Raw genomic sequence first — 26,025 nt, 5'->3', positions numbered from 1 at the left:
GGAGTTTTCAGCTCAAATTCTGGGACAGCCTTACTTCTAATGGCCAACGGTGATGTGAAACTCAGAGTCCAGCTACAGCAGAGGAACAACCTGGCCAAGGGTTCCATTAGCAAACTCTATCCATCACTGCACCAGCTAACACAGCCTTGTATCAGGACCAAACCACCATACGTGCATTCCCAATCTACTCTTGAAACAAGCTTGAAGGAGCTCTAAGGGCAAATGTCAGAATACTAACATATCGTGGTCCTCTAAAAGCACTGCTATCTCAAATGAGGGTGGATAAGAAAGCTATGAGTCAGCACTCTCCAGAAACCCAAGCTCTTAATTAACCAGCACCACAGGGTCTGAGGGCATACATGGTGTCTGTAATAAGGACCTCGAGGTGCTGCAAGGTCCTGCCTTCTAGACCCATCAAAGAAAGGCTGAATTTTCCAAGTGTGTGTGATGGGTCCTTCACTGTGCTTCAGTACATTTTGTTAAAGTGACAGTGACTCTATTAAGGATGATCTCTTATTTCCCAACGCTGCCAGTCGCCAGGGAGATCACTGTCTCAGCCCGACGACTGTAATTACACAATCACTCCCTCCCGTCATCGAAGGCCCTTGTCCCCCCACGACAGGGCCCCGCAGCACATTACTGACTTACACTATCACAACTCATTTCTTTCCAGAAACTAGAATATGCACTTCATTTTTGTTGTGGTTCCTCTTTTCTTGTAAACAGCCCAGGAGACTGCTGTTTAGAATAGTTCCACCCACTTATTAAAACTAACCTTCACCAGGCCTCTGTATGTGCCAAGTATGGCCGAGGCAAGAAGCAAGTGAAGGCAGAAAACGTGTGCAGCCCTGCCCTCCTGGAGCTCAGAATGGACAGACAGACTGAAGTCCACTCACTGCGCTTGGGCCTTAGTCTTGGCATCTTAAAATCCACCACTGCACCATACGCTGGTTAAGAGCTCGTGCACTGACATCCCCGTGCTTGAGTGTGAATCCCGGCTCTGCCACTTATACATTCTATAAACCCAGGCAATTTGCCTAAGGGCTCTGTGCCTCAGTTTCCCATGCATTAAAAGGAGGACAATGATCATTTCTCCCATAGGGTGTTGATTGTGTTTCTAACAGGGCCTGGTACATAGCGTGGGCTCAAAAAGAAATAAGCACTCAATAAATGTTAGCTATCGGTATATTTAAAACAATGAATATTTGGCAAATTATGAAATATGGGTGCTTTACAAATTATTTCAAATTTTACAAAATTCTAGAAAATCACAATATTATTCCAGGTAATAGCTGTCAAATTTTCTACAATTCAAATATCCAGAATAGAGTTACAAAATCTGAAAAAAGAGGAGACCCATGAGTCTAAAGTTCTCAGCAGCATGTTGCCCCTCAGGGAATCATTTTTGTCTGTCACACTGGAGGAGGTGTGTGCCAGTGGCAACTAATGGATAGAGGCCAGGGATGTTGCTAAACATTCTACAATGCACAGCACAGCAGCCACCACAAAGAATTACTTGACCCAAAATGTCAGTTGTGCCAAGGCTGAGAGTGCCTGGTCATGGGCCAGGCCCACAAGAACGGAGCTGCCACACAGCCCAGGGTCTTACCATTATAGGATCACGGAAGCTTGGAGGAGCTATCCTCATGCCATTGAACCAAAGTCTACTGATGGGGATTTGGAAGTAAACTTTAGGGGCCTAGTTTTGCCAGCCTGGATATTTTGCTTCTGCTGCTAATCTCAGTTCTTTCTGAGCACACAAGACAGTCAATTAAATGTGGTAGGGTGTCAAGGGACTGGAGAGTCCTTCCTGAAGCTGACTCATGGTGGAAATGACAGCCACCTCTGCAAAATCGATTATGAATTTATAGAGCAAGTGCCTGGGAGAATTCAGTAAAAAAGGAGGTACCAGCCCCAGAGATGTCACCAAATTACACTACAGTGCAATAAGTTATATTCATACAACATCTCTGTGAACCAAGAAAAGGGTACATTGATCCCTTGCTGCTTAATAATGCAATAAAATACTTGATAAATTTTGGAGAAATTTCAATCAGAAGTTGTTGAAATAAAAGGTTTGATTCTTTAAAGTATATGCTAGTCTTGAAAACGCCACTAACATGGAATGATTATTTGTACTATGGCCCCAAATAAATTGAGAATTAATGCGATTTTCTCAAGGCAATTAAGTTGTATGCATCATTTATTGCAAAGAAAACCACCAATGCATCTATCAGACTATTTTGCTTAAGATAAATGTGGTAATTATTAAATCCATAACAAAGAGAAAACCTAATACTATTCATTTAAGATCAATTAAAGAAGATTTTTCTGTTTCGAGATGATGGAGTTAGTATATTGGTTTTACCATGGTCTTCTCTCAAAAATTCTCCCCAAACAAAGAAAACAAGAAATACAACCTGGATCTCTGATAAAGCTAGGACACATTTATAATCCCCAAACTACAATATAAGAGGACAGGAGTCGGATGGCAGAATCTGAGTGACTCAGTCAGAGAAAAACACGCAGACTTCCCTGCGGCACACCAGCAAGGAGACAGCCACAGAACCTGAAGCCGCTCAGAGGTAGGCTCTCAGGTATTGCGGAAGGTGAGAGGCAAGCAGGACTGAAAACAGGGAACTGATTCAAAATGTGTATTTAAAAAATCAGATTCCCACATCCTCACCCCCACTCCACAGAAGGCCTGAAATTTTTCTCTAAAAACAAAAACCACAGAGGCTCCTGATTTGGGGATCCCAGACACAGAGGAGGGCATGTGTGATGTGACAGATGAAAAGAGGGAACTCAGTGAGACATCAGCACACACTGAAGAGCGAGGTGCCCCACCGCCCTTCCTCCACCCAACTCTACAACACAATGTAGCCAGGCTTAGAGCGAACACACAAAACAAGCAAACTAAACATATCATGGAGAACAGAAGAAAATCTCAGAGGAGCTATAATAAGATTGCTTGAAAGAGATCTTGCTTATATTATAGGAAACAAGAATTGGATATTCTTAGAGGAAAAAATATTGAACAAGAAAGAGCTCTAGGAATGCGAAAATTCCACTAACAGTAGATAATAAGAGAAAAATAAGAAGAGCAGAGGAAGAAATCCAGAAGATTTTTAGGGGAAGAAATTACAAAAAAAAAAAAGATAATGTCCCAGATCTATAAAGCTTAAGTCTCTAAAACACTAAAGATCTAGTACGATGAATAAAATAAGACACACACCAAAGCATAGCATTGTGAACCTCAAAACACCAGAAATAAAGAGAAGATTCTAAAAGCTACCAAAGAGGAAACAGATAATAAAACAAATGTGTAAAAACAAAGAAAAAGGAGTAAGAATGGCAGCAGGATCCTCCACAGCAACATCTGAAGCTGGAAGAATGGAGGGGATGCCTTCCAAGTGATGGAGGAAAAGATTTTTAATTCTAGAATTTTATACTCAAACTACCAATCAATTCTGATGGTAAAAAAAAAAAAAAAGACATTTTTAGATTCACAGATCCTCAAAGAATTTCTCTCATGCACCATTTCCACGACGCTGCTAGAGGATATGCTCCACAAAAATAAGCCAGAACACCACAAAGATGAAGATATCAGGTCCAGAAATGAAGGGCTCCAACATAGGAGAGAATTCTCAGAATGGCAGCAGGAAGTCCCGAGAGAGTAGCTATGTGGAAGACCCAGAAAGCAACCCATTCAGCCTACAACAGGTCAAAGGGCTCCATGTCTGCAGAAACAAAAAAACAAAAGTGAGACTGAAAGCCTTTGAACAGGTTTGACCTTACAGAAAATTACAGTCACGCACCACGTCACAGTGTTTCAGTCAACAACAGACCGCACACACAACAGCGGTCCCAGAAGATTAGTACCATAGAGCCCAGGGGTGTAGTGGGCTATACCATCCGGGTTTGTGTAAGTGCACTCTATGAGATTCATACAATGATGAAATCACCTAACGGAACATTTCTTAGAACGTATGCTGGTTGTTAAGCAATGTATGACTGTACACAGAAAGGTATTTTAAAGACTCAGACGTATTGCAGGGTATGGGGAGATGATTTCTAAAATATAAGCAGACCTAGGAAAACAAAAAGTTGTCAAGAAATGATATAAAATGAATATTTCTTGGCTCAAAACTACAATATTTCCCTGCTCAGTAGTAAGCAATATTTACATTGTCATAATAATAAAAACCTTGAATGTAGACTTACCCAAAATTTGACATACAATTTTTATTGGAAGGATTAAAGAGGGGTAAATGGGTAAAAAAATGAGCGGAAATTCTCATCTTCCATAGTAAGAATTCAAAAGTTAAAGTCAACAATTTATAAATCAATACATATCAGCATGTGCATATTATTTAGAAATAAAGATTTAAATTCCCAAAGAAACAAGTAAAAAGAGTTGAAAGTAGCTGCTTCATTCACAGCATCGATGGCAGTCAGGGGTGGGGTGGAATGTGGATTGAATTGACAAGGGACCATTTTGCTGTTGTTGTTATAATCCATTTAACACTTTGAATTCTTTAACTACTTGCTTATAAAACTGACTAATACATATTTCAAAAAGGAAAGATATAGAGGGTGAGTGATGTAAAGCCTACTTGGTTTATTCTTTCATTTTCCAGGTGTCTATAGAGCACCTCCTATGGGCTAGGCTTTATGCAAAGTGCTTTGCCTTATGGCGAAGCCCAAACACGTAGAAAACAGTGAGTTTCAAAATCACTCTACTGTTGTGAAGTCACTGATCTGCATTATACATAATTCATAATCATGGCCTGCCTCTATACAGAAACATCTGGAAGCAAATTAAAAAGTTATCTCCAAGTGCATGTAACTATTTAGCGATTCCAGGATAGTTGACTTACAGCTGCCACTCTGCAGACAGCCCAGGGCCATTTGGATAGAAACAGAATGAAGTGACAGTTTTTAAAAATATTTTTGAGACAAAAACCTTAGAAGCGGCAGCTGAAACTTTTTAGCTTACCAACATGTCACCCCCTTTGGAGGGGTGGTTATCTAAAAATGTTAGACATGACACCGGATTAATATAGTTAAGTAACTAATCTGCCATAAAAGGACCTTAATGTGGTCTATCTCCTTTGATAAACCTCTGTGATACACCTTTCATAAACCCATAAAACTGCCCACATGCAAATCAGCTGAGCCTTCTCAAATTATCAGTGTCTTGTCCCAGTTCAGACTTTAATCATCAACAAAGTGAAAAAAGAAACATTCATTGCTTTTGAAGCCATTCTTAAAACCAAAAACCAATTTTATAAAATACTTCCTTGCATTGGCCAAGGAAACTAAAAAACATCTAGAGTTTGAAATTAAAGACATTTAAAAATAAAATCTATTAAATACACCATAAACCATTTATTAATTGTTTTTAAAAAAAGAAAAGATAGGCACATGAAAAGATGCCCAACATCATTAATCATCAGAGAAATGCAAATCAGAACCACAGTGTCACACAGTTTCACACCCATCAGAATGGCTATTAAAGAGAGAAAAAATAAGTGTGGCAAGGATGTGGGGAAAAGGGAACCCTTGTACACTGTTAGTGGGAATGTAAATTGGTGCAGCCACTATGGAAAACAGTATGGAAGCTCCTCAAAAAATTAAAAATAGAACTATCATATGATCTAGCAATTCTACCTCTGGGTATTTATCCAAAGAAAACGAAAATCCTAATTTGAAGAGATATATGCACCCCTACCTTCATTGCAGCATTATTTACAATAGCCAAGATATAGAAACAACCTAAGTGTCCATCAATAGATGAATGGATAAAGAAGACGTGGTATATGTACACAGTGGAATATTACTTGGCCATAAAAAAGAATGAAATCTTGCCATTTGCAAAAACATGGATGGACCTAGGGGGTGTTACGCTGAGTGACATAAGTCAGACAGAGAAAGACAAGTCCCGTATGATTGCACTTATATGTGGAATCTAAAAAACAAAACAAACACACAAAACAAAACAGAAAGAGACTCAGATACAGGAAACAAACTGGCAGTTACTAGAGCAGGGAGGGGTGGAGGTGGGAGAAACAAGTGAAGGGGATCAAGAGGCACAAACTTCCAGTTATAAGATAAATAAGCAATGTGCAGCATAGGGAACATAGTGAATAATATTGTATTAATTTTGTATGGTGACAGATGATAACCAGACTTATTACAGTGATCATTTCATAATGCATATTACGTGATCATTTTGTAATACATGACGTACACTTGAAACTAATAGGATATTGGGTGTCAATTATACTTTAATAAAAAAAGAGAAGATAGGGAAAGAAATATACTAATTGACAAAGATAGTAAAGATTTTTCACATCAATATTCTAATTCAACTCAACTAAAATCTGGAAAACGCTTTGGTCACTATTATTGTATATCTATGGAATAAGTAGTATGACCCTCAAAGTAAACAATTATCTCTTCACCTATCAGCGATCCACAAAAAGAGAGAGTGCTCCCACGCACCAGAGAGGCAGTGCAGCACGGAATAAATAGCCTTTGGAGTCCCGTGTGGGCCAAGTTCAAGTCCTGGGTCATTATTTAAATACCTCCGATTAGGTCAGTTTGTCTGTAAAATAAGCGTAGAAATAGAATCTACCTGAGGGGCCTGTGGCGATGGGCACACGGTCGTCCGTAAAGGACCGTATGTGCACTCGGGAGAGGGCAGCTGTTGGGGAACAGGCATGACCCACTTTTCGGCTCCCATCTGCTGAGACCTGTGACTGAATTCGCTCTATGACACAAGCGAAGTTTTCCTCTATTCACAAGTGAGTCTGGTCCATTTAGCCCATTGAGAGACGTGCTTCGTCTGAATGAGTCATCAACTTTTCTGGGATATTCTATTTTTATTGCTTCTTTTGTTTCTGTTTTATCTTTAACTACTGACCCGTTTTCTTTGCTTTAAGTGCCTATTTCCTCTGAAAATTTTAAAGGTCTGTCTCTTTGTTTTAGTGGTTAATTTAGTAACTATCACCTTATTCCATTGTGTGCATCTGCAAGTAACTTAACCATTGTCCTGCTGATGGACATGTGAATTGTCATCGCTTTGGGTTATCGTGAACAATGATGCTGTGAACCTACCTGCACGTGTCGCTGTGCCCCTAGGAATGCATTTCTTTTAGACATATGAGTGAATTTGTTAGGTCAACAGGTATGAGAATGTTGAGCTTTAGTAGATACCCCAAACAGATTTCCAAAGTGGCTGTGCTGTTTTACATTCCGAACACTGAATAAAAGTTTCTACTGTTCCACATCTTTGCACACACTTGATATTGTCCTTTATTTTAAAGGCATTCTGGTGTCTGTGTGTCACATCTCATTGTGGTTTTAGTTTATATTACTTGATAACAATAATAGAGAGGACTTTTTCTTATGTTTAATGGCCCCATTATTGCTCCATAACCATAACATGGTTCTAGCCACACTTGCTTTGCTTCAGTCCCCCAAATATGTCATGTTCCCTGCCACCACAGGGCCTTTGCACACACTGTTTCCGTCAACCTAGAATTCCCCTCTCCCGCCTTTGCCAACCTATTGTCTGATAAACTCCTAACTTCTAATTATGTCCTCTAGAAAGATATGTTCAAGCCTAACTCCTGGAACCTCAGAATGTGACCTTATTTGGGACTAGGGTCATTGTAGATAAAATTAGTTAAGTGAAGGTGAGGTCAGACTGGAGCAGTGTGGGCCCTAAATCTGATGACTGATGTCCTTATAAAAAGGGGAAATTTGGACACAGAGACAGACACACACGGAGGGAAGAGGATGTAAAGGCATGCAGGGAGACTGCCATGCGACCACAGAGGCAGACACCAGAGTGATGCACTATAAGCCAAAGAACACCATGGAACGCCTGGGTACCAGAGGCTGGAAGAGGCACTGAGGGATCCTTTCCTAGAGGCTTGGAGGGAGCACAGCCCCACGAACACTTTTATTTCAGACTTCTAGCCTCCAGCATTGTGAGAGAATAAATTCCTGGGGTTTTTTCAAAGTATGCTTTTTTTGGTGAGGAAGATTGGCCCTGAGCTAACATCTATTGCCAATCTCCCTCTTTTTTTTCCTCCCCAAAGCCCCAGTACATAGCTGTATATTCTAGTTGTAGGTCAGTCTAGTTCTTCTATGTGGGATGCCGCCACGGCATGGCCTGACGAGTGGCATGTAGGTCCGCACTCAGGATCTGAACCGGTGAACCCCAGGCCACCGAAGCGGAGTGAGCAAACTTAACCACAAGGCCACAGGGCCGGCCCCCAATTCCTGCTCTTTGAAGCAGCCTTGTTTGTGGTACTTTGTTACAGAAGCCCCAGGAAACTAATACACAGGGTGCTCTCCTTCTGAGTATTGAGTATAGGTTATAAATGTGCATTTACTAGCAAGATTTTTTAAAAATTTCATTTCCCAATTAGATGATCAGAGTTTCAGGCCAAAAAACATGGGCAGCATCCTTGACTCCTCTTTTTATCTCTTGTAGCCGTCATCCAAACCTTACCCAGCTCCTCATCAGAAAACCCCACTTTCAAATACCCAAAATCCCACCGCTTCTCCCCACCTCGCCCACACCCGTCTCAGCCGGAGCCAGCACCCTCCTCGTCTGGGGTGCAGCAGCTGCCGCCTAACACTCACTCCCCTAGGTCAACCCAGCAACCGGGTTGCTTCTTTTCACTTGTAATTCAGAGCATGTCATTTCTGCGCCCAAAAACTTTCCAGGGCTCCCCAACGGACTCAGGAGTACAAGCCAAAGTCCTTCCAGGGTGACCTCCAGGCCTGCATCGCCCCCCGCCCCCACCACCATGCTCGCGCTGCTCCAGCCACACCAGCCTCCCACTGCGCCCTGGTAGCGCCAGGCACGCTGTCACGGCAGGACCTCCCACTGCCCCGAACGCTCTCCCCACAGCTACGTGACCCCCTGCTGATCCCCTTCAAGCCAACTTAGCCCAAGTATCACCTCCTCTATGAAGCCGACCATGATCACCTTTAACCATGACCTGCTCCAACCCGCCCCCGCCAGGGCCGGCCCTCCAGACCCTCACTACTGGCTGTGAGTTTGTCTTTCTTCTCTCCATCGCACCTATCACCTTCTAACAACTATCAAAGTTATATTTTATCACATTTCTTGCTTGTATGTGCCTCCCCCATTAGAACGTAAGCTTTAACACAGCAAGGATTTGGGCTACTTTGGTCTTTGAGGTATCCTGAGCACCTAGAAGGGGGCCCAGCACACAGTAGGCCCTTCTCAAATACTTGTTAACAGATCGGACACTGTTTCTATTTTTGCTCATCGTTTCCCAGGACTTCATATAGTGCCTAGCATGTATAAGGTCCCTGGGAGGGGGGTTTGTTTCAACGAATGAATAAGTAAAAGAATCTGCTCTGACCTTTCTTTCCCCCTCTTTCTCCCTGTCCCCCTCCCGCATCCTCTCCCGACACTGGCTTCTCTGCTTGTACCCACTGAAGCCCTAGCACGAATGACCTGCACACCTGACTCCCGATTGTACACGTCCTGGAGACAGTCAACCCAGAGGGCCCAGCCCCGGGGGCATCATTTGAGAAGACACAGTTCGGCTGTGCCCACTGAATGGACACAAGGCCCCGGGTGTGATGGCTTCACCCCTCAGACTCCTCCGGGCCCTGCCAAGAGGCGGGTCCAAAGGGTACCAGGGGACTCAGGCCAGCGGGCAGGGAGATGAGCCATGAGATGAGATGCCCAGGGGGCCCCACGCTGAACCTTCTCATGGGTCCTAGAGATGGCAAAGGAGGGGGTGTGGGCTTACCTGCAGCCCGGAACCTTCCATCTGAGTCTCAGCCCTGAGCTCACTAGCTGTGGGGCAAGGGCAGGGCATTCAGCCTCTGACTTCAATTCTTATCTCTACAACAGAGTTCCCCTATGAGTATAGTGAAGATGAAATGAAATACTAATTTAATGAAACGCAATAAAACAGTAAAGAAAAATTCACACAGCAAGTGGAACACAGTCTCCATCTGAAGCACAGGGTCTGTGGTCACAGGCCAGGGCTGTCTGCGACTTGGGCTCCCCTTGTCATTCTGTCACATCCTTTTACTCCCAGTTCTCCTAACTGCTCATGTGTTTACGATGCAAGCTTCTCGAGAAAAAGAACAGCACATTAACATCATTACGGTAATACGCATTTTAAATTTTCCGAGAGTCATAATTTAAAGTATTTGGTCCTGTTATTCCCATAAAAAGCCAAATATCCAAAATTCCAGCATTTTGGCATCCAAACACTCTCTCCCAGACTGTTCTAGAAGCCAGATGCAAAACAAAATCCCTTTTTCAGAAGAAGCAGGACATTCCTTGGTTTGGAAGCTGTACCCACTGTGATTATTTTTGCCTCTGCTGCACCTAGCACATATATAGCCCCAAATGAGGACTTGTGTTACAGCAAGATTTTGTGTAGCCAGAAATAGACGAGATGCTGAGCACCCAGAGATTTGGGACTGTCTGAAGGAATAGGCTTTGGGGTCAGAAGACTCTGGGTGCAGATCATTCCAGCAAGAGGCAGGAGTGGGCACACCCGGGGTGACGCCTGAGAAAACGGTGCCGCCTGAGACGCCCCACAGACTTCCTGCCAGGACAGACACGGTCTCCACACCTGGGCAAAGTGGGGCACCAGGTGTCTCAGGGCCAAAGGGGACAGGGAGACAGACGGTGGGATGTGACCTGCACGTGAACTTCGACGCCATGATAAAACTTGGTTCAATGCTCCATAAGCAGTTTCACATCTTCCTGCAGGGTACGTCTGAAGCCACAGGCACTGCCCAGCTTCAAGCCTTACACCTCATTTCACATTAAAAAAATTATCAGAACATCGAAGTGGATGCTAATATCAGCATCCAGGTGCTCCGTAGAATTCCTTTAACAGAATGACTAATGAGAGGAGCTGTGGTTGATCCAGCCGTGCTGAGAAACAGCTCAGACAGATGCTGCTACTATAACCAGACACATGCTCATGAAAGAGGTACCAGAGGTGACCTTCTCTCGGGGTCAAACTCTTAGTCATTTCTGACACATGTGAGACAAGATGTGGGCCACAGGATGTCCAAAGACCATGACCAGGCACCACAAGGACATCTGGAGGTGTTATGCGGAGTCCCAAGTTTCTTCTCGTGACCTCAAAATGTCAAGTCTTTCTTCGAAACTCTAATCTGAGCATCAACTCTTTTACGTTCCCGACTATAGGCAGGGATTACAGTGATATCCTGAGTTCCAGCCACACTCTTGGTATTTCATTTCTTCCAATCATGTCAGGGTCATGCTTATCATATCTTTAGGGTCTTAAGAAGGAAATTCAAATGCAGCCCTTTGAAATGGCAAGTGTTGCTACAGTTTGCTCAAGGCTTTGCAGCTGAGAAAGCATCCACCATAAAGCGGCCACTGGGAGGAGCATGGTCTCTGACTCCACCGTGCTGAGTTTATGAGCCACAGAAAATCTCTCAGGGTCTCAGAGGATTCTGCAGGGACAGGACACGTGCTGAGCTGCCATGAAATGATCCACTTGAATACAGAGGCACCTCCTAAGACCAACTAGAGGCAAACAATGACCCAAGCGTGATTTTAGAGGTCATTGCGAAGTCTTCTCTTTGACACTTGGAATGTTAATTTCCAATCTGTCTGTGGCTGCTCCCGGAACAGAAGACGCCAACGATTGTTTCTAAATGAGATCACAGCGTCTTGAGTGTGTTAGTATAAAAGGATCCTGGACACACTGAAAGAATAATCACCGGTGAGAGGACAAACCTTCACCAACCTGCTGAACTGGACCTCTTCCTTGAATTCTTGCAAGATCTGTCTGGTCCCAATGTACTGATGAAACATAAACTTGGGTTTCTTCTCTAAGCTTATATATTAAATTGACATAAGCAAAATTTCACTTGCAAAAAAAAGTTGCAAGTTGAATTATAAGGTGATTTTACTCTTTTAAAGTCTTCTCCTTAAAATGAGGATAAAAGAGTGCTAGAGACTGAATGTGAATGTCCCCTCAAAATTCACATGCTGAAACCTAGCCCCCTAGGTCCTGGTATTTGGAGGCGGGGCCTTTGGGAGGAGATGAGATCATGAGGGCCCACGAACGGGATTAGTGCCCTTATAAAAGAGAACCCACAGAGTGCTTCCACCAGTGAGGACACAGAGAAGGCAGCCATCTATGAACCAGGAAGAGGGTGTCACCAGACACCCAGTCTCCCAGTGCCTTGATCCTGGACTTCCCAGCCTCCAGAACTGGGAGAAATAAATTTGTGCTGTTTATAAGCTACCCAATATAGGGTATTCTGTTATAGCAGCCCAAATGGACTAAGGCAAAGAGACAAGTGTGTCTGCTATAACATGGCACATGCAATTCAGTAAACTTCACAGTCTGCAAAACCTTACACTATGAAAACCGAGTTCCCATGAAAAATAGAATTCTAGCCAGACAGACCCTTCAAAATCTATGCAGCTCTGTAATCAGAAGACCAAAAAAAACAAAAACAAAAACAAAACTTAAAAAAAAAGCACAGTTAAGAAGACATGCTAATTGCTTAAAAAATAAAAAAAAATATATAAATAAATAAATACAGCTATAATGATAGGATTTGCCCTAAAAAAAAAAAAAAACCATGGTGAAAGGAAGAGGGTGTGAGGAAGCATGGGAGCTGCTGAGTGGAGGGGGCAGAGCAAAATGTGCAAAGGAACTGAGCGACGGCATCCGAACACAGAGCTCCCGGCCCCGAGTCAGAGGAGCGTGGAGAGCCGAGCTCCACGTACGGGAAGTGCAGGAGGGAGCTCTTCTGAGGCTTCTGCACGCAGCTGCATTGGTGCATGGAGGGGTCAGGGGCTGGTGCCTGGTCCCACAAAACCCTGATGTACGGGGGGTCAGCCCAGTGGCGCAGCGGTTAAGTGTGCATACCGTGCTTTGGTGGCCCGCGGTTTGCTGGTTCGGATCCCGGGCACAGACCTACTCACTGCTCACCAAGCCATGCTGTGGCTGGTGTCCCACATGTAAAATAGAGGTGGATGGGCACAGATGTAAGCTCAGGGCCAGTCTTCCTCAGCAAAAAGACAAGGATTGGCGGCGGATGTTAGCTTAGGGCTAATCTTTCTCAAAAAAAGAAAAAACTGATGTACTGGCAAAAGTGGTACATGGAGCAATGCTTCTTCTCTATCATAATGACATCATCCCGTATTTGCCGATCACATATGAGCAAATCTGCGATAGCAAAACTGGGAGAGAGTAGACCAGCCTGCACCGCCCCTTCAAGAGGACTTCTTCACAGCAGCCACAGCACCCTGAAGCCATCGCAGCACTATACACACTGTATACAGGGGTTTTTTTTTTTTTTGCAGAAAGGCATGTTGACACTTTTTATTAATCAGAAAGGAGGTGACTGATCACCTGGAACATTCTCAGAGTGGACATCAAAGCCCTTCAATAGCCCCAGCAGCAATTCCAGAGCTTTCCACACTCAGTGCCACTCTAGAAGGCTTGCTCTCCATGCCCCCTCCCACCGCCAGCCCTTTCCCTGGGGGGTCCCGGCCCCGGCCGCTCACCCTTGGTCCCTGCAGAGCTTCTTCATGATTATAAGCAACAAGAGCACAGTTAGACCAGGGGCTTGCAAACGGGGTTCCACAACTACCTAGAAACATCTATTAGGCACATATATATGTGCAGACAGTGTGATGAGACAATGTGGGAATACCCACAAAAACAAAATTCACATCCCCTGCAAGAAGGTTATCATTTGGTGAGGGTGACAGAGGAGTAAATCAATGTCAGATCATTGTCAGGAAAGAAAGATGCACACGGTTTAATCATCACCCAGATGTGCCTGGGACACTCTATCTGGTGACCTGGGGCAGTTTAATGGAGGATCAAGGACTCCCGGATTAAAGCAGCTTGTCCACATCCTGCCTCCCCCAGGAAATCTTAACCAAGTGACTCTTCCGGTCCACATGTCCATTTTCTATAAGGTACAGGTAATAATAATAATAGCACTTGTCTCACGTGGAGGAATAAACGAAACAATGCTCGAAAGTGCTCAGCACAATGCCAGTACCTACCAGAGCCGATCCCCGCTCTCCGCTGGAGACTCAGCATCTTGAGGAAAGGGAATGAACGGGAGCTTTCCATCTTTGCTCTTCTAAGGCCTGGCACACTTCCCAGCACACAACCGGCACTTCACAATGGCCAGCTGAGCGAATGCATTGTAACGGACACAAATACGGCATCTGAGAATTGCTGACGACAATTCTCTTTCTTTACTCCTTCTGATGCTCACACCCCATGAAGGTGGCAGTGCTGGTGGTGGGACCTCTACCTTACTGATGAAGACACTGAGCCTCAGAGAAGTCGGGCATCTTGCCTAAAGCCACTCAGCTCATTAACAGAACCAGGAGGTGTGTCAAGCCTGCAACCCTGAGCATTCTGGGTGGACCACATGGGTGCCCGCAGGGCCAGGCCAGCAGGCCGGGCTGGAGGAATCTCGTTCACACCCTGCACAACGGCATTTAACCACAGTTTCTAATCCGGATATCTTGGTGTTTCTCACACATCAAATCCCATTAGCTTCATACGCCTACAAAATACTCATATGAGAGACAAGATATGGTTATTTTTAAACTGCGTTTCAACCCATACGTGTGGGAAGATGCATTTTGGAGCACCTGTGATGGTGGAATCAGGCTTCCTCTGGCGCTGATTCTGGAAGGTACGAAGCACAGAGGGACCCCAACCTAGTCATGATTTCCCCGTGAGGGAGTGGCATACAGAAGCCCCTCACACAAGCTTCAAGTAACCCTCCACTCTCTGTGGTTAACACCACGTCACCCACGGGGGTGGCTGGCCTAGACTCCGCCACTAAGGGAGCAACTTCACATTCTGAGGGCAGGGGCGGAGGTTTGTTTGGCAGAGGGCATCTGGGAAAATGATACATCACTGAAGAAAAGATGAATCTCCATTAGGACAAGCAGCACTGAAGTGGTTTTCACTGAAGTGGTTTTCAATCACCCCCCTTATTTGCACCCTGATTGGAGGCAGGAGAGTGTGTCTGCAATGCTTTCAGCCTGGGGAGTGTGCTTTCTCCCTGGGGTGTGCCTCCCTTGGGCGAAGGATGAAGGAGGCAGGAAGATGATCAGGACATAAGGACAGCCCAGCCGGCTGCCCCCTGCTGGATGACTGGTCCACGAGCAGGGCCTCCTGCATGGCCCCATGAAGGCAGGGCAGTGAGTAACCTCCACCTGCCTTCACCTGACATCCTCTGTACATGTCCTGTGTTCGGGGCACCGTTCTGGGCTCGGGGTGGGGAAAGGAGACAAAGCCCTTCTAACCTGGGGCTTCCGCTCAAGGAGGGGCAGATAACACCAGAGGAAGTAAGTCAGCCATGGGTCGGGGAGGGACGCGCAGATCGCACAGGGCCAAGCAGGGAGTTTCCAAGAGCACCTGGAAGCTACTGGAGGCTTTAAGCAGAGGAGTGAAATGACCCAGTCAATGTTTTAAAATTATAAATCAGGGGCCGGCCCAGTGGTGCAGTGGTTAAGTGCACACATTCTGCTTCAGTGGCCGGGGTTCGTCGGTTTGGATCCCAGGTGCGGACATGGCACCACTTGGCAAGCCATGCTGTGATAGGCGTCTCACATATAAAGTAGAGGAAGATGGGCACGGATGTTAGCTCAGAGCCAGGCTTCCTCAGCAAAAAGAGAAGGATTGGCAGCAGATGTTAGCTCAGGGCTAATCTTCCTCAAAAAAAAAAAAACTAAAATTATAAATCACCTAATTTCACTGTTCAACAAATCCTGTGAGCGCTTGGGATCTTCATTTTTCAGATGAGGCAAAATGAGGCTCAGAGATGTGAGATCAAAGTTCCAAAGATCCCAAAATCTAGACATGCCAAGGCCAAGATCTGAACTCCACACACCCAACATGGATGCCCGTGCTGTACACCCTGCCATCCACTCTGCCGGGGACGTCCCAACCGGAAGGACACAACCCCAACCCCTGCCCCGATGACAGCACCACTCATTAATGCCCAAAACAGCCCCATGCCCATCTGATCTAGCCTTGCTTGGGCCTGACTTCATTTACTCAGAAGACTGGAGCCCATGCAAGGTGCTGGAGTCACCGAGATTATCAACCGTCACGCCTGCTCAACCTTTGAGCATCCATCCTCTTATCAAATACAGTGTCCAGTTGTACACATCCAAATGTTTCTTAACAGCTGTTATTTTAAAAAGAGAAAGAATATTTATAAACCAACCTTTGGATTTCATTAAAGTTAGTTCTGGAAACGTTCTACCTGAATTCGTCTGAACAGAAAAGCAGTGATGGTTGAGTGGTTTGAAAGTCTCTTTGATGCGGTCAAGTGTCGAGGGAGGAGGGAAGAGGAGAAGCCTGGAGTCAGAGCTCCGCTCAGATGTGGCTAAACCCATGACCTCCCTGGGGAGGGGCCTCAGCCACTCCTGTCCAGTTCCCAGCACAGCGGCTGCCCAAAGCACATTTACAGTGACCACTGAGGGAATGAGGTGTTGGCTCTGCCACGCAGAAGCTGTTAGCCTTGATGGCCACCCCGCGTCTCGGGGATGAACAGACCACCCCCGCCCAGAAGCCTAGATGAGATGGTGCACACGCAAAAGGGTTTGGAAACCACATAGTTATAGAGTAATTGGAGAAAGAAAACTAAAACATTAGAGAACCACACAGGACAGCGCATGATCAAATGCTAGATGGAGAAGGGACGGATCAGCAGGAGCTGGAGCAGGAGGGAAAAGGCATTGTGGATGGGCCGGTAGAATGACGCCCCATCCCCCACTAAGACATCCACGTGCTAACCCTAGAACCTGTGAATACTGAGGTTATGTGGCAGAGAAATGAAGGTCGCAGATGCAATTAAGGTCACTTGAGATGGGAGATGATCCTGTATTACCCAGGTGGGCCCAAGGTCCTCACAATGGTCCTTAAAAAGTGGAAGAGGGAGACAGAAGAAACAGCCAGAGAGACGGCAGCTTGAGAAGGGCTCAACCTGCCATTGCTGGCTTAGAAGAGGGAAAGAGCCACGAGCAAGAATAGGATGCCTCTAGAAGCTGGAAAAGGCAAAGAAACGGGATTCTCCCCTAGAACTCCGGAAGGAACACAGCCCTGCCCAGACCTTGATTTTAGCCCAACAAGACTTCTATCCTCCAGATCTGTAAGAGAATAAATTTGTGTTGCAGAAGGGGCTACGTTTACGAGAATGTGTTAGAGCAGCAGGAGGAAACTAACACCCTGGAGGAAGCAGGATTTTCACTGGGTGGGGTAGGGCAGGGGAAGCGAGTTGCAGGTAGGGGGACCTGCTTGAGAAGAGGCCTGGAGTCAAGAACTGCAGGGTATACAGAGTGTCAACGAGGGGCTCCCCATCTGGGAGCAGGACCTCAACAGCAGCGAGGGCCAAGGTTATGGTGGCCCTTGAGTCTCAGGGAGGGAAGCCAGCCATGATGTGCCAGGCCCTGGAGAGCCACTAAGGGTTTGGCCTGGGGGGAGCCACAGAACAGCCTGGAAGAGGTGTGTGTAGGGGGGAGGTGAGATGCATTGGCAGGGAGGCAACAGAGGACAAATGCCACTGCCTGCCCATGCCCACAGGTGTTCTGGGTTCTCCTCCTGACCTTTCCAGACAGACGACTGGAGGGGAAGAGCTCAAGAGCCGGAGGCAGACCAACCTGGGTCCAGGAACTGGCAGCATCCTTTCCACTAAGTAGTCTTTGGAGAAGACACCCACCCTGAGTCTCAGAGCTCTCTCTGTGAAATGAGGATTCCGCAGCATTGTCCTTCCCGCTGGGAGAATCAGGGCTGAGGCACTGTAAACGTCATGCATGCCACCTGACCCAAGCTCAACGAGCCATCGCTGTGTCTACAACCAGAGCGCCCAGCAGCACACGCAGAAGCCTTCCCACGGCCCTGGTACCTGGATGTTGAGTCTCCCTCGATGCGCCCCCAGGCCGTAGCGCTTCGAAGTGGATGCATGGAGCTGGAAGTCTGTGATTTTTAAGGTTTCCAGACCAAGAGGTGGGCAACCTGGAAAGGACAATGCTTGTTAAAAACAAGGACAGATGTTAAAAGAAACAAGTGCCTAGTTTTCTAAATCTGGCCACGTGCTTTTCCGTTTTTCCTGAACTCCCTCTCCTCATGGCAGCCCCACCCTCTGGTATGCCCGGGGTTTCCACACAAACATTTTCGACTCAGCTGTCAAACACTAAGCCAATTTTCTTTCTTGTCGGCATTTCCTTTCTGGGTGTTTTTGCTCTAATATTCTTTCTCTCTGTCGCTGTCCATGCTACTGTCTGTGGCTGTTTTCAATTAAGGCTCCTTCCACAATGTGACACAGCCAGGGAGCGTTATTGGTTAGAAATTTTGGAGTGATCCCAATGAGCTCTGCAAATTAATCAGAATTGGTTGATTTTGCTTCAGCAATTCTGGCCTTTTTATCGTGATGCTAATGAGCAGAGCAATATAAATAGAAAAAAAATCTATTGTCTTCCATTCTTGACAAGGCTAGTAATTCTGAGAACGGCTACTCCACACAGTCTGGTCCAAGCTGCCCCTGGAATAAGCCGCAGGCACCAGGCAGGCCCTTGGCCATTCTCCTGGTCCAGCCCGTCTCCCCATGGATAAGAGCTTTAACAGCAGCCCTGGGGCCGGATCCCAGGCCTCCTGACTTCTGGGCTGCTTTTCTCACCACCCACCCTGCCACGGGGCTGGAAATCTCCAAGTGATGCTATCTCCTTCAAATCTGACCCTGGAGAAAGAAAATAAAAACTCCGGAGTAGAAGTGAACAAATCTATTTCTACTAGAATTATTGGAAACCTCTAATGTAACGGAAGCAAATTTAAAAAGCTGTGTGGTCACTGCCAAGATAGGAGTATGCCCAGGGATCGCAGGGTCACCTGGGGACGTGGAGGTATCTGTCCATCCAAGACAAACCCCTGCAGGGAAAAGGCCCCTCTGGAGGCTGGAGGAGGCTGGGCAGACAGCAGTCACTGGGGTGCTCTGTGGGCCCTGGGGTAAGATAGTCTGCCCAAGGGCTGCAGCCAGAGGAATCCAGGCCTCCAGGACCTGAGATGCCCTCGAGTATTCCACTTGACTTCTCAGAAGAGGAAACAGAGGCCTCGAGACTTGAGGCAAGCCATCCAAGGCGTCTCTGCCAGCAGCAGAGCTGGACCTCAGATGCCAGCCTCCAGATTCTTAGCTCCTGGCTTGCAAACAAGCCACGCTGCTTCCCTGGCCCTGTCCATACCTGCCAGGAGGCTGCCTGGCTTGGTAAATATTTATCAGCCATCTGTGCTGCGCTTGGGGAGGCAGAGGTTCAGGTGCCCAGCAGGGCGAGGAGCATGAGGAGGGAGGTGACGGTACTGCTGCCACTAGCCAGACACTGCAGGAGAACTCGGAAGGCTTCAGGTGGCACCGTGAGCAATGATGCTCCAGCTGGCTTCTGCTATAGGTGGCTGTGCCACAAGTGGGGCGCCATGTGTCCAAATGGGGGGTCCATGCAGTGAGCCTGAGAAGGGGCCATGCAGCGGGGGGTGGGGGGCACACATGAAGCAAGCCGGCTGTACCTGCCCCTCTGCGTTCCTGCCACCTCCACAGCTCAGCCCCCAAGCCCAGGTTATAGAACAGGAGGAACCCAAGGCCCTGTGCTGCTCCACTCTGGCCTCAGGACGGGTGGCACCTTCTCTCAGTGCTGCTTGCCCCTCTGGACCAGGACCCTTCAGGCTCTCAGACCCTGGTGGTCACTGGCACGCACCAGAGGCCCTGGTTGGGATTCAGGGCAAGGCACGAGGGTCAAGGTCACTGCCTGTGCTCTCTGGGAAGCTGGACTCTCGGATGTCCTTCAACCTGCCACTCGGAGCCTGGCTCTGACCTCAGGCTCGCAGACTGCCCTGCTGCTCCCAGTTCGTACCTCCTCTCCTCCTGGCTCCCCTCATCCCCTTCTCCTTGTCCCAGCTCACCTGGGCATCCAGGCACATGTCCAGGCACATCAGCATCCTCAGGAATAACTGCATCTCCCCAGCTTTGACCCCAAGTTGACCGGGCCACAGTTCTGTTTGACAATTCTGTGCATCCTGAGAATGGCCTCTACGTGTCTCAATTATGGCAGATGTGCCAGCTTTGCTTTCAGACCCTAAGTGGAAACAGGGCACCGGTTCTGTCCCACCTCTCCTGGTGCTCAGTTCAGGTCCCCAACATTCCCATAATCAAGCAACAGAAACACAAAACGGATCTGCCGCCAATTCAATGAACCTATTTCACAGCCACATTGAATGTTCCATCCCCTTAGGACTTCCTTCTTAGTAGAAAACAGGGCAGGTGGTGAAGTCCACGTACTTCATCCAGCTAACACCTCCCATTTATATCGTTGAGACAGGCAGACAGACCGACAGATAGATAGACAGACACACATATATTACTTACTAGTTAAATAAAGCAACAATAATTGCTATCCAATGCATTTCTTCCAGGAAAAGAAAACATCCATATGTATATTAATATTTTAATTCAAAAAGGAACTACCTGAATAAAATTGCATATTGATCAAAAGTGCTCTTCTGTTGATATGTGGAAGCTCCGCCACATCCTCTCACCAAGATACACAGGGGTGAAAAGGAAGTGCCCGTAAGTGGGCTGTTTCTTGACTGCACGTCTAACATCAACTCAAAAGCTTGATGGCTGCCCTCTCAGGGGGGCTAGACCATCACGTACACGTGGCAAGAGTGGAGTCCCAGGCAGCCGGTGGTGCTGTCAGCTGCCACATCAGCCAAATGTCCACTCTTGTCCACTCTTGAGTTGACGTGACATCACAAGCCAGAAAAGCCACTCCTTCCATCCACGGCACAGCTGACGATGCCTTTGGTGGGAAGCCCAGATAAACACACACGCTCTCGGCCTGCTCGGAAATGTTGCCTCCCGGGAATCCTAATAAGGATTTTTCTTCCCTGTTAGAAGACACCATCTTTAGAGAATTTAGTTTTGTTTGGCAGCCTCCTCCGTCGTCCACGCCATTAATAAAGATGCTAGAGATAGATCTACACTGAGAAACTGCAAGGCCCTTGGCGGCAACACCAGTTACTGACACACGGGGGTTAGCGGGGCACCTTTGGTTGTGAGAAACCAGCAGTATTTAACGCAAGCAGAAATGGGAATGATTGGAGGGAGGGCAGGAAGCTCTCAGAGGGGACGAAGGCAGGGACACAGGACAGGTGCGGGGTGGAGCCAGAAGAGCCCTCGTCATCCAGGCAGCAGAAGCCACCAGCCGGTGCACTGCCAGAGGAGCAGATCGACTCCCACAGCACTTTCCAGCCCGCATCGCATCTTTCAAGGGCCTCCACTCTACCTCACATCCCACCTCCCAGACAGAGTCCGACTCGCCTCGTCACACGTCTGCCCACTGGGAAGGGGGTGCTGTGAGTGAGGGGAATGGATGCCGGGTCACTCACGGGACAGGCGTGTGGAGTCACCTGCCCAGCGTTGCAGGTACATAAGGGCCAGCGCAGCCTTGTGCCGTTGAGGTGGAGTCGGGTCTTGCAGCCGCCCCAGGAGTCTATAGCTCCATCTCCGCTTGCTCTCCACCACTCCCTTCTTGAATTTTTGCATTCTGCACTCTGGCTTCTGTCTCGAATCATGGGGCTCTCCTCATTTGGTGGCCCTTTTGGGATCCTCAGCCTCTTCTTGGTCTCCCTGCCATCTGCTCCCTCTTGCTACTCCCTCCCTCCACCCCTGTGGCTTCCATAACACGATATTCTCCAGTTTCTTTCCCTCCCTTGTGTGAGGGGAGCCTTTTCCTGCCCTTCAGCACAGGGTGTAACCCTCGGACTCGGTAAGAGTCCTCCCTCCCTTTCCCTTTAACAATCCACAGTGGGCACCCATGGCCTCACCCACGAGATGTCACAGATGCCATCTACACTAGTAGGAATCAAATCACACGGATGGAGTTTAAACCCAGGACACCACTCATGAGCATATTTGGAGACTGACTATTCCACAGCCTTCCATACGTCAGGCGTGGCAGCAGAAGCCGTGGTGGCTCCTGTCGCTGCCGATGTGAAGGCCACAGCTGAAGCACACGTGCCAAGTGTCATCCACAGTCCATTCCTGAGGGAGCTCCAAGGCCGCAGCGACTTCCTCCTCCTTGGCATTCTGTCTCCACACACTCAGACGGCAGAGGCCCCAGGAGGGGTCACAGAGACACAGCACCAGTGCCGTCTTCACTCAGGACGTTTCTCTCCATTCCACCAACTCTCCACTCTTCATTTTTCCCTTTGAGAGCTTCCATGCCTTTCCTGCCATCACATATCTGTCTTACATTGACTTTCACTCCATTCCCATGACCATCAACGAAATTTAGCTCAACAGACGTTTACTGCGTCCCTACCTAACACAGGGGGCCATGCTCCATGACGCAGGACCCCTAGGCTCAGCTAAAAGCATGTGCTAAACCAGCTGGGGGTTCCCCACCTTTCTAAAGTCACATCTGAAAAGATTTTGTAGTTAACAAAAAGTTTAAGTATAAAGTAGTTTAAGGGGCCAGCCCAGTGGCATAGTGGTTAAGTTCACGTGCTCTACTTCAGCAGCCCAGGGTTTCACAGGTTCTAATCCCAGGAACAGACCTACACACTGCTCATCAAGCCATGCTGTGGTGACGTCCCACATACAAAATAGAGGAAGACTGGCACAGACGTTAGCTCAGGGCCAATGTTCCTCAAGCGAAAAGAGGAAGACTGGGAACAGATGTTAGCTCAGGGCCAATCTTCTTTACCAAAAAAACCAAAAGTAGTTTAAGCATAAACTCTCTGCCCTACACCCCTTTATGCAAAGATGAATGAGGGAAAAATCCCAGGTCAGAATAACATTGTTCCTGACAAAAGTTTCTAGGCCCATTGTAATGACTTGTACTCAAAGCTTGACACAGAAATCTCCACATTTAGAAAAATGAAGGATTTTCCTACACTCAAGAACAAGACAGGAAAATAGACATGGGGAAATTACCCCTTGATTTAAAGATTCTAAATTAATTCAAAATACACAGTACTGAAATGTTCTCTGTACTAAATGCTTAATTCAGCATTTTAGTATATTCCAACTGGACTCATTTTTCTCCTCTTCTTTCTACCCTGGGAACATCATCCTCAAGATTTTCAGCAGGTCCCTTCAATGCCCAAAATGAGCAAAGTGAGTTGCTCCTGCTCCTTGGGTTCATCCACAAATTTGGCAGAATAATCCTACGCTAGAGAGAAAATCACACAGGATGATCAAGAAGCCTCTGCGAAGCAAGCTCAGCCACTCAGGAGAAAGGTGAGGGTGGGAAACCTTTAACATACAGAACAGTCTGGAGGCCTCAGAGCCCCATGGGCGAGGTGGGCCCTGTGCTGACACAGCACTGAGAGCCAGTGAGGTCCCCAGTCGTTCAGGGATCTGCAAAGGGCCGGGGGGCCATTCCTCCCTCCGGCTGCACCCTGGGCTGGCAAAGGCTGAAGAGCAATTCAGAAAGGAACAGGAAACACCAGGAAAGGTGGCCACTAGCTCCCACAACCTGGGGCCAACGCTCAAGGCTGCCTCCCAGCCCTGGAGGTGACATCTGCACAACTGAGTTGCTCAGCTGCTCCCTGGACTTAGGACACAACGGGGGACCGCTGCTACCATTATAACCCCAAAGGCAGTTAAGCAGCCAAACAAAATCTACAGAATGACGTCAAGGACACCTCCACGACCTCAAAACGAGAACCCTGGAAGGGCAGAGGGCATAAAAGGACGTCCACGGCTGCCAGCAGACGACCAAGAGAGGAACGAGCAGACCAACACGAGACTTCTCACTGGAACCTGGGCATCCAAAGGGCTGAGGGAAAAGAAATTAGGATCCAGAATCCACTCTCAGTCAATAGCCAAGGTAACTAAGGACATCTTCAGACATACGAGAACTTAGAAAACTTACCCCCTGCTCCATCATAACCGTAGGCTCTTGCTGAAAGAACCGCTGGAGTAACATGCCAGACACACACACACGCACGCACACACACGATATAGTGAGTGCTGAATACACGGCACAGTGACTTCTTCTCAAAAAAGTCCGGCGGACACTACCAGCCACAGAACTCCAAAAGCAATGCAAAGCTGGAACAAGAAGTTAGAGTTCTTTTGGTTTTAAATTCTCAAAGGGACATCTTGTCTCTGTCTAAGCGGCTGTCAATCACGACGCCACCTTCCAACAACGAGGACTCTTCTTCATCCTTTAGAAAACTTTACCGAGGAAGATAGCAGTGCTGCATTGGTGATCCAGGACAAGGGAGGAGAAACCACTGTTTCAAAGCTTAATTTAAATATCCGCAATTGGAAAGTCAAATTCCAGAACCCGGAGCGATGGTGTCCTTGTGGAAACTGTAATATGCTTGTAGTAAACTCAAGATTATAATGTCAATTGAGGAGATAATCACTAGGTTTAAAGAGTGCTTGAAATCAGTGGGAAACTCATTCCCAGCTCTTCACCCCTCCTCTGGTTTCCAAGTCCCCAGCCGGCTGCAGTGAAACAGCTCTGGCAGTAACACACACAGCAAGGACTCAGCTCTTGGCCCATCTGCCAATCAGCAGCCGCGGAAAGCCCCTCAAGACAGCCCCCGCTCCTTCTGCAAAAACAAACAAGAACGCTTTATCATCAAGTCAAGTTTTTGTTGTTTCCAAGAGGAAAAAGACTCTAATCCTGAGAAGCATGTGGATAAGGACGACGTGAAAAAAGGTCTGAAGAGAACACTTCAGGAAGATATTAATTAGAGATTGGAGATGTGTCACAATCTGGAAGAAAGAGAGTGACAGTCATCAAAGATGACTCTACTTTTCTCATAAAGGTGGCTCAGCTCTCTAAGAACACCCTGTGCTCAGCCGGCGCCCCTTCCCAGGCCCGTGCGCTGTCCCTAAGGAGGTGGGCAAAGACGGGATCCTGAGCCTCATTGTACACCCTCCCCTCGAAACACACACACACTCAATGAAATCCACCCCCTGCTAAAATTCCCAGCACTGCAGCCACTTTACAAAGCGGCCATTAGCACTACGGCATATATTTATTGGTCCTCATCCGCCCTATCACCCCCATAAAGTACCACATGTGCACACAAGCTCTTCAACAAATCGCTGGCGTCCAGTGCATTTAATATCAGGGAGGTCTCTGTGACCCAGAAGTTACAGGGCGCAGTCAGAATATAGCGTAGAAGTGAGAATTCTGAATCTGGAGCAGCAATCCCAACACAGCGTCCCCATTACCCCAAATCTGTTCGGGGGTTGGGGCAGCTGTTATGAGAGTCAAGTCGTGAAAATTATTTTAAAAGGGCAGCGATTTGGGGAGCAATGGGGCTAATGTGCTAGCAACTCAGGGAGCCAGACCCTCTGAAGACATTTTGTCATTTAATCTTCATAACGACCGTGAGAGAGGGGCACTGTTATCCCTGTTCTACACATAAACAAAGACTCGAGGAGGCTTAAACAGAGTGACACAGCTCCTAAGTGTCTGAGTTAGAATTTGAAAACCAAGTGGACATTAAATTCCAGGCACAATCTTTACACCTGCTCTGTTTGACTTGAAAACTCGAGAATATAATACAGTATTTGTCTTTCTCTATCTGACTTATTTCACTTAGCATAATACCCACAAGGTCCATCCAGGCCGTTGCAAATGCAGAAGCTGAAATATAACAATGTACACCTGAAATTTACACCATCTTATGAACCAATATGACCTCAATAAAATAATGTAAAAATTGTAAAAAAAAAAAAAAGAATATAATACAAATGCAGGTTGCTTGGTGGTGTCTGGGGTCACACCAGAGAAAGGAAGTGGAGCTGGGACAGGCGTCCCCAGTTGGCAGACGGGAGATGAGAGCCCGAGGCTATCTGGTCTGTTGTGCTGTCTGCTGGAAATGGAGCAAGGAATTCTTCACGACCTCCAGAGCAGCGGCAGGGTCAAGCTCACAGCGGTTCTGAACCTTC

At 47.1% G+C, this 26,025-nt stretch overlaps 1 protein-coding gene across 3 annotated transcripts in view; it reads right to left on the bottom strand.

Moving 5' to 3' along the window:
* Positions 1–26,025, bottom strand: part of CPXM2 (carboxypeptidase X, M14 family member 2) — a 133,616-nt gene that overhangs the window by 83,086 nt on the left and 24,505 nt on the right. For all 3 annotated transcript variants that reach the window (XM_070481438.1, XM_014867238.3, XM_014867239.3), the window contains one exon: positions 17,965–18,074. In XM_070481438.1, the coding sequence (XP_070337539.1) occupies positions 17,965–18,074 (110 nt within the window). The remainder of the gene's footprint in view (positions 1–17,964; positions 18,075–26,025) is intronic.

This window comes from Equus asinus, chromosome 2 (assembly GCF_041296235.1).
Source record: "Equus asinus isolate D_3611 breed Donkey chromosome 2, EquAss-T2T_v2, whole genome shotgun sequence".
Lineage (NCBI taxonomy): Eukaryota > Metazoa > Chordata > Mammalia > Perissodactyla > Equidae > Equus > Equus asinus.
This window is presented reverse-complemented; position numbering and strand designations above follow the sequence as displayed.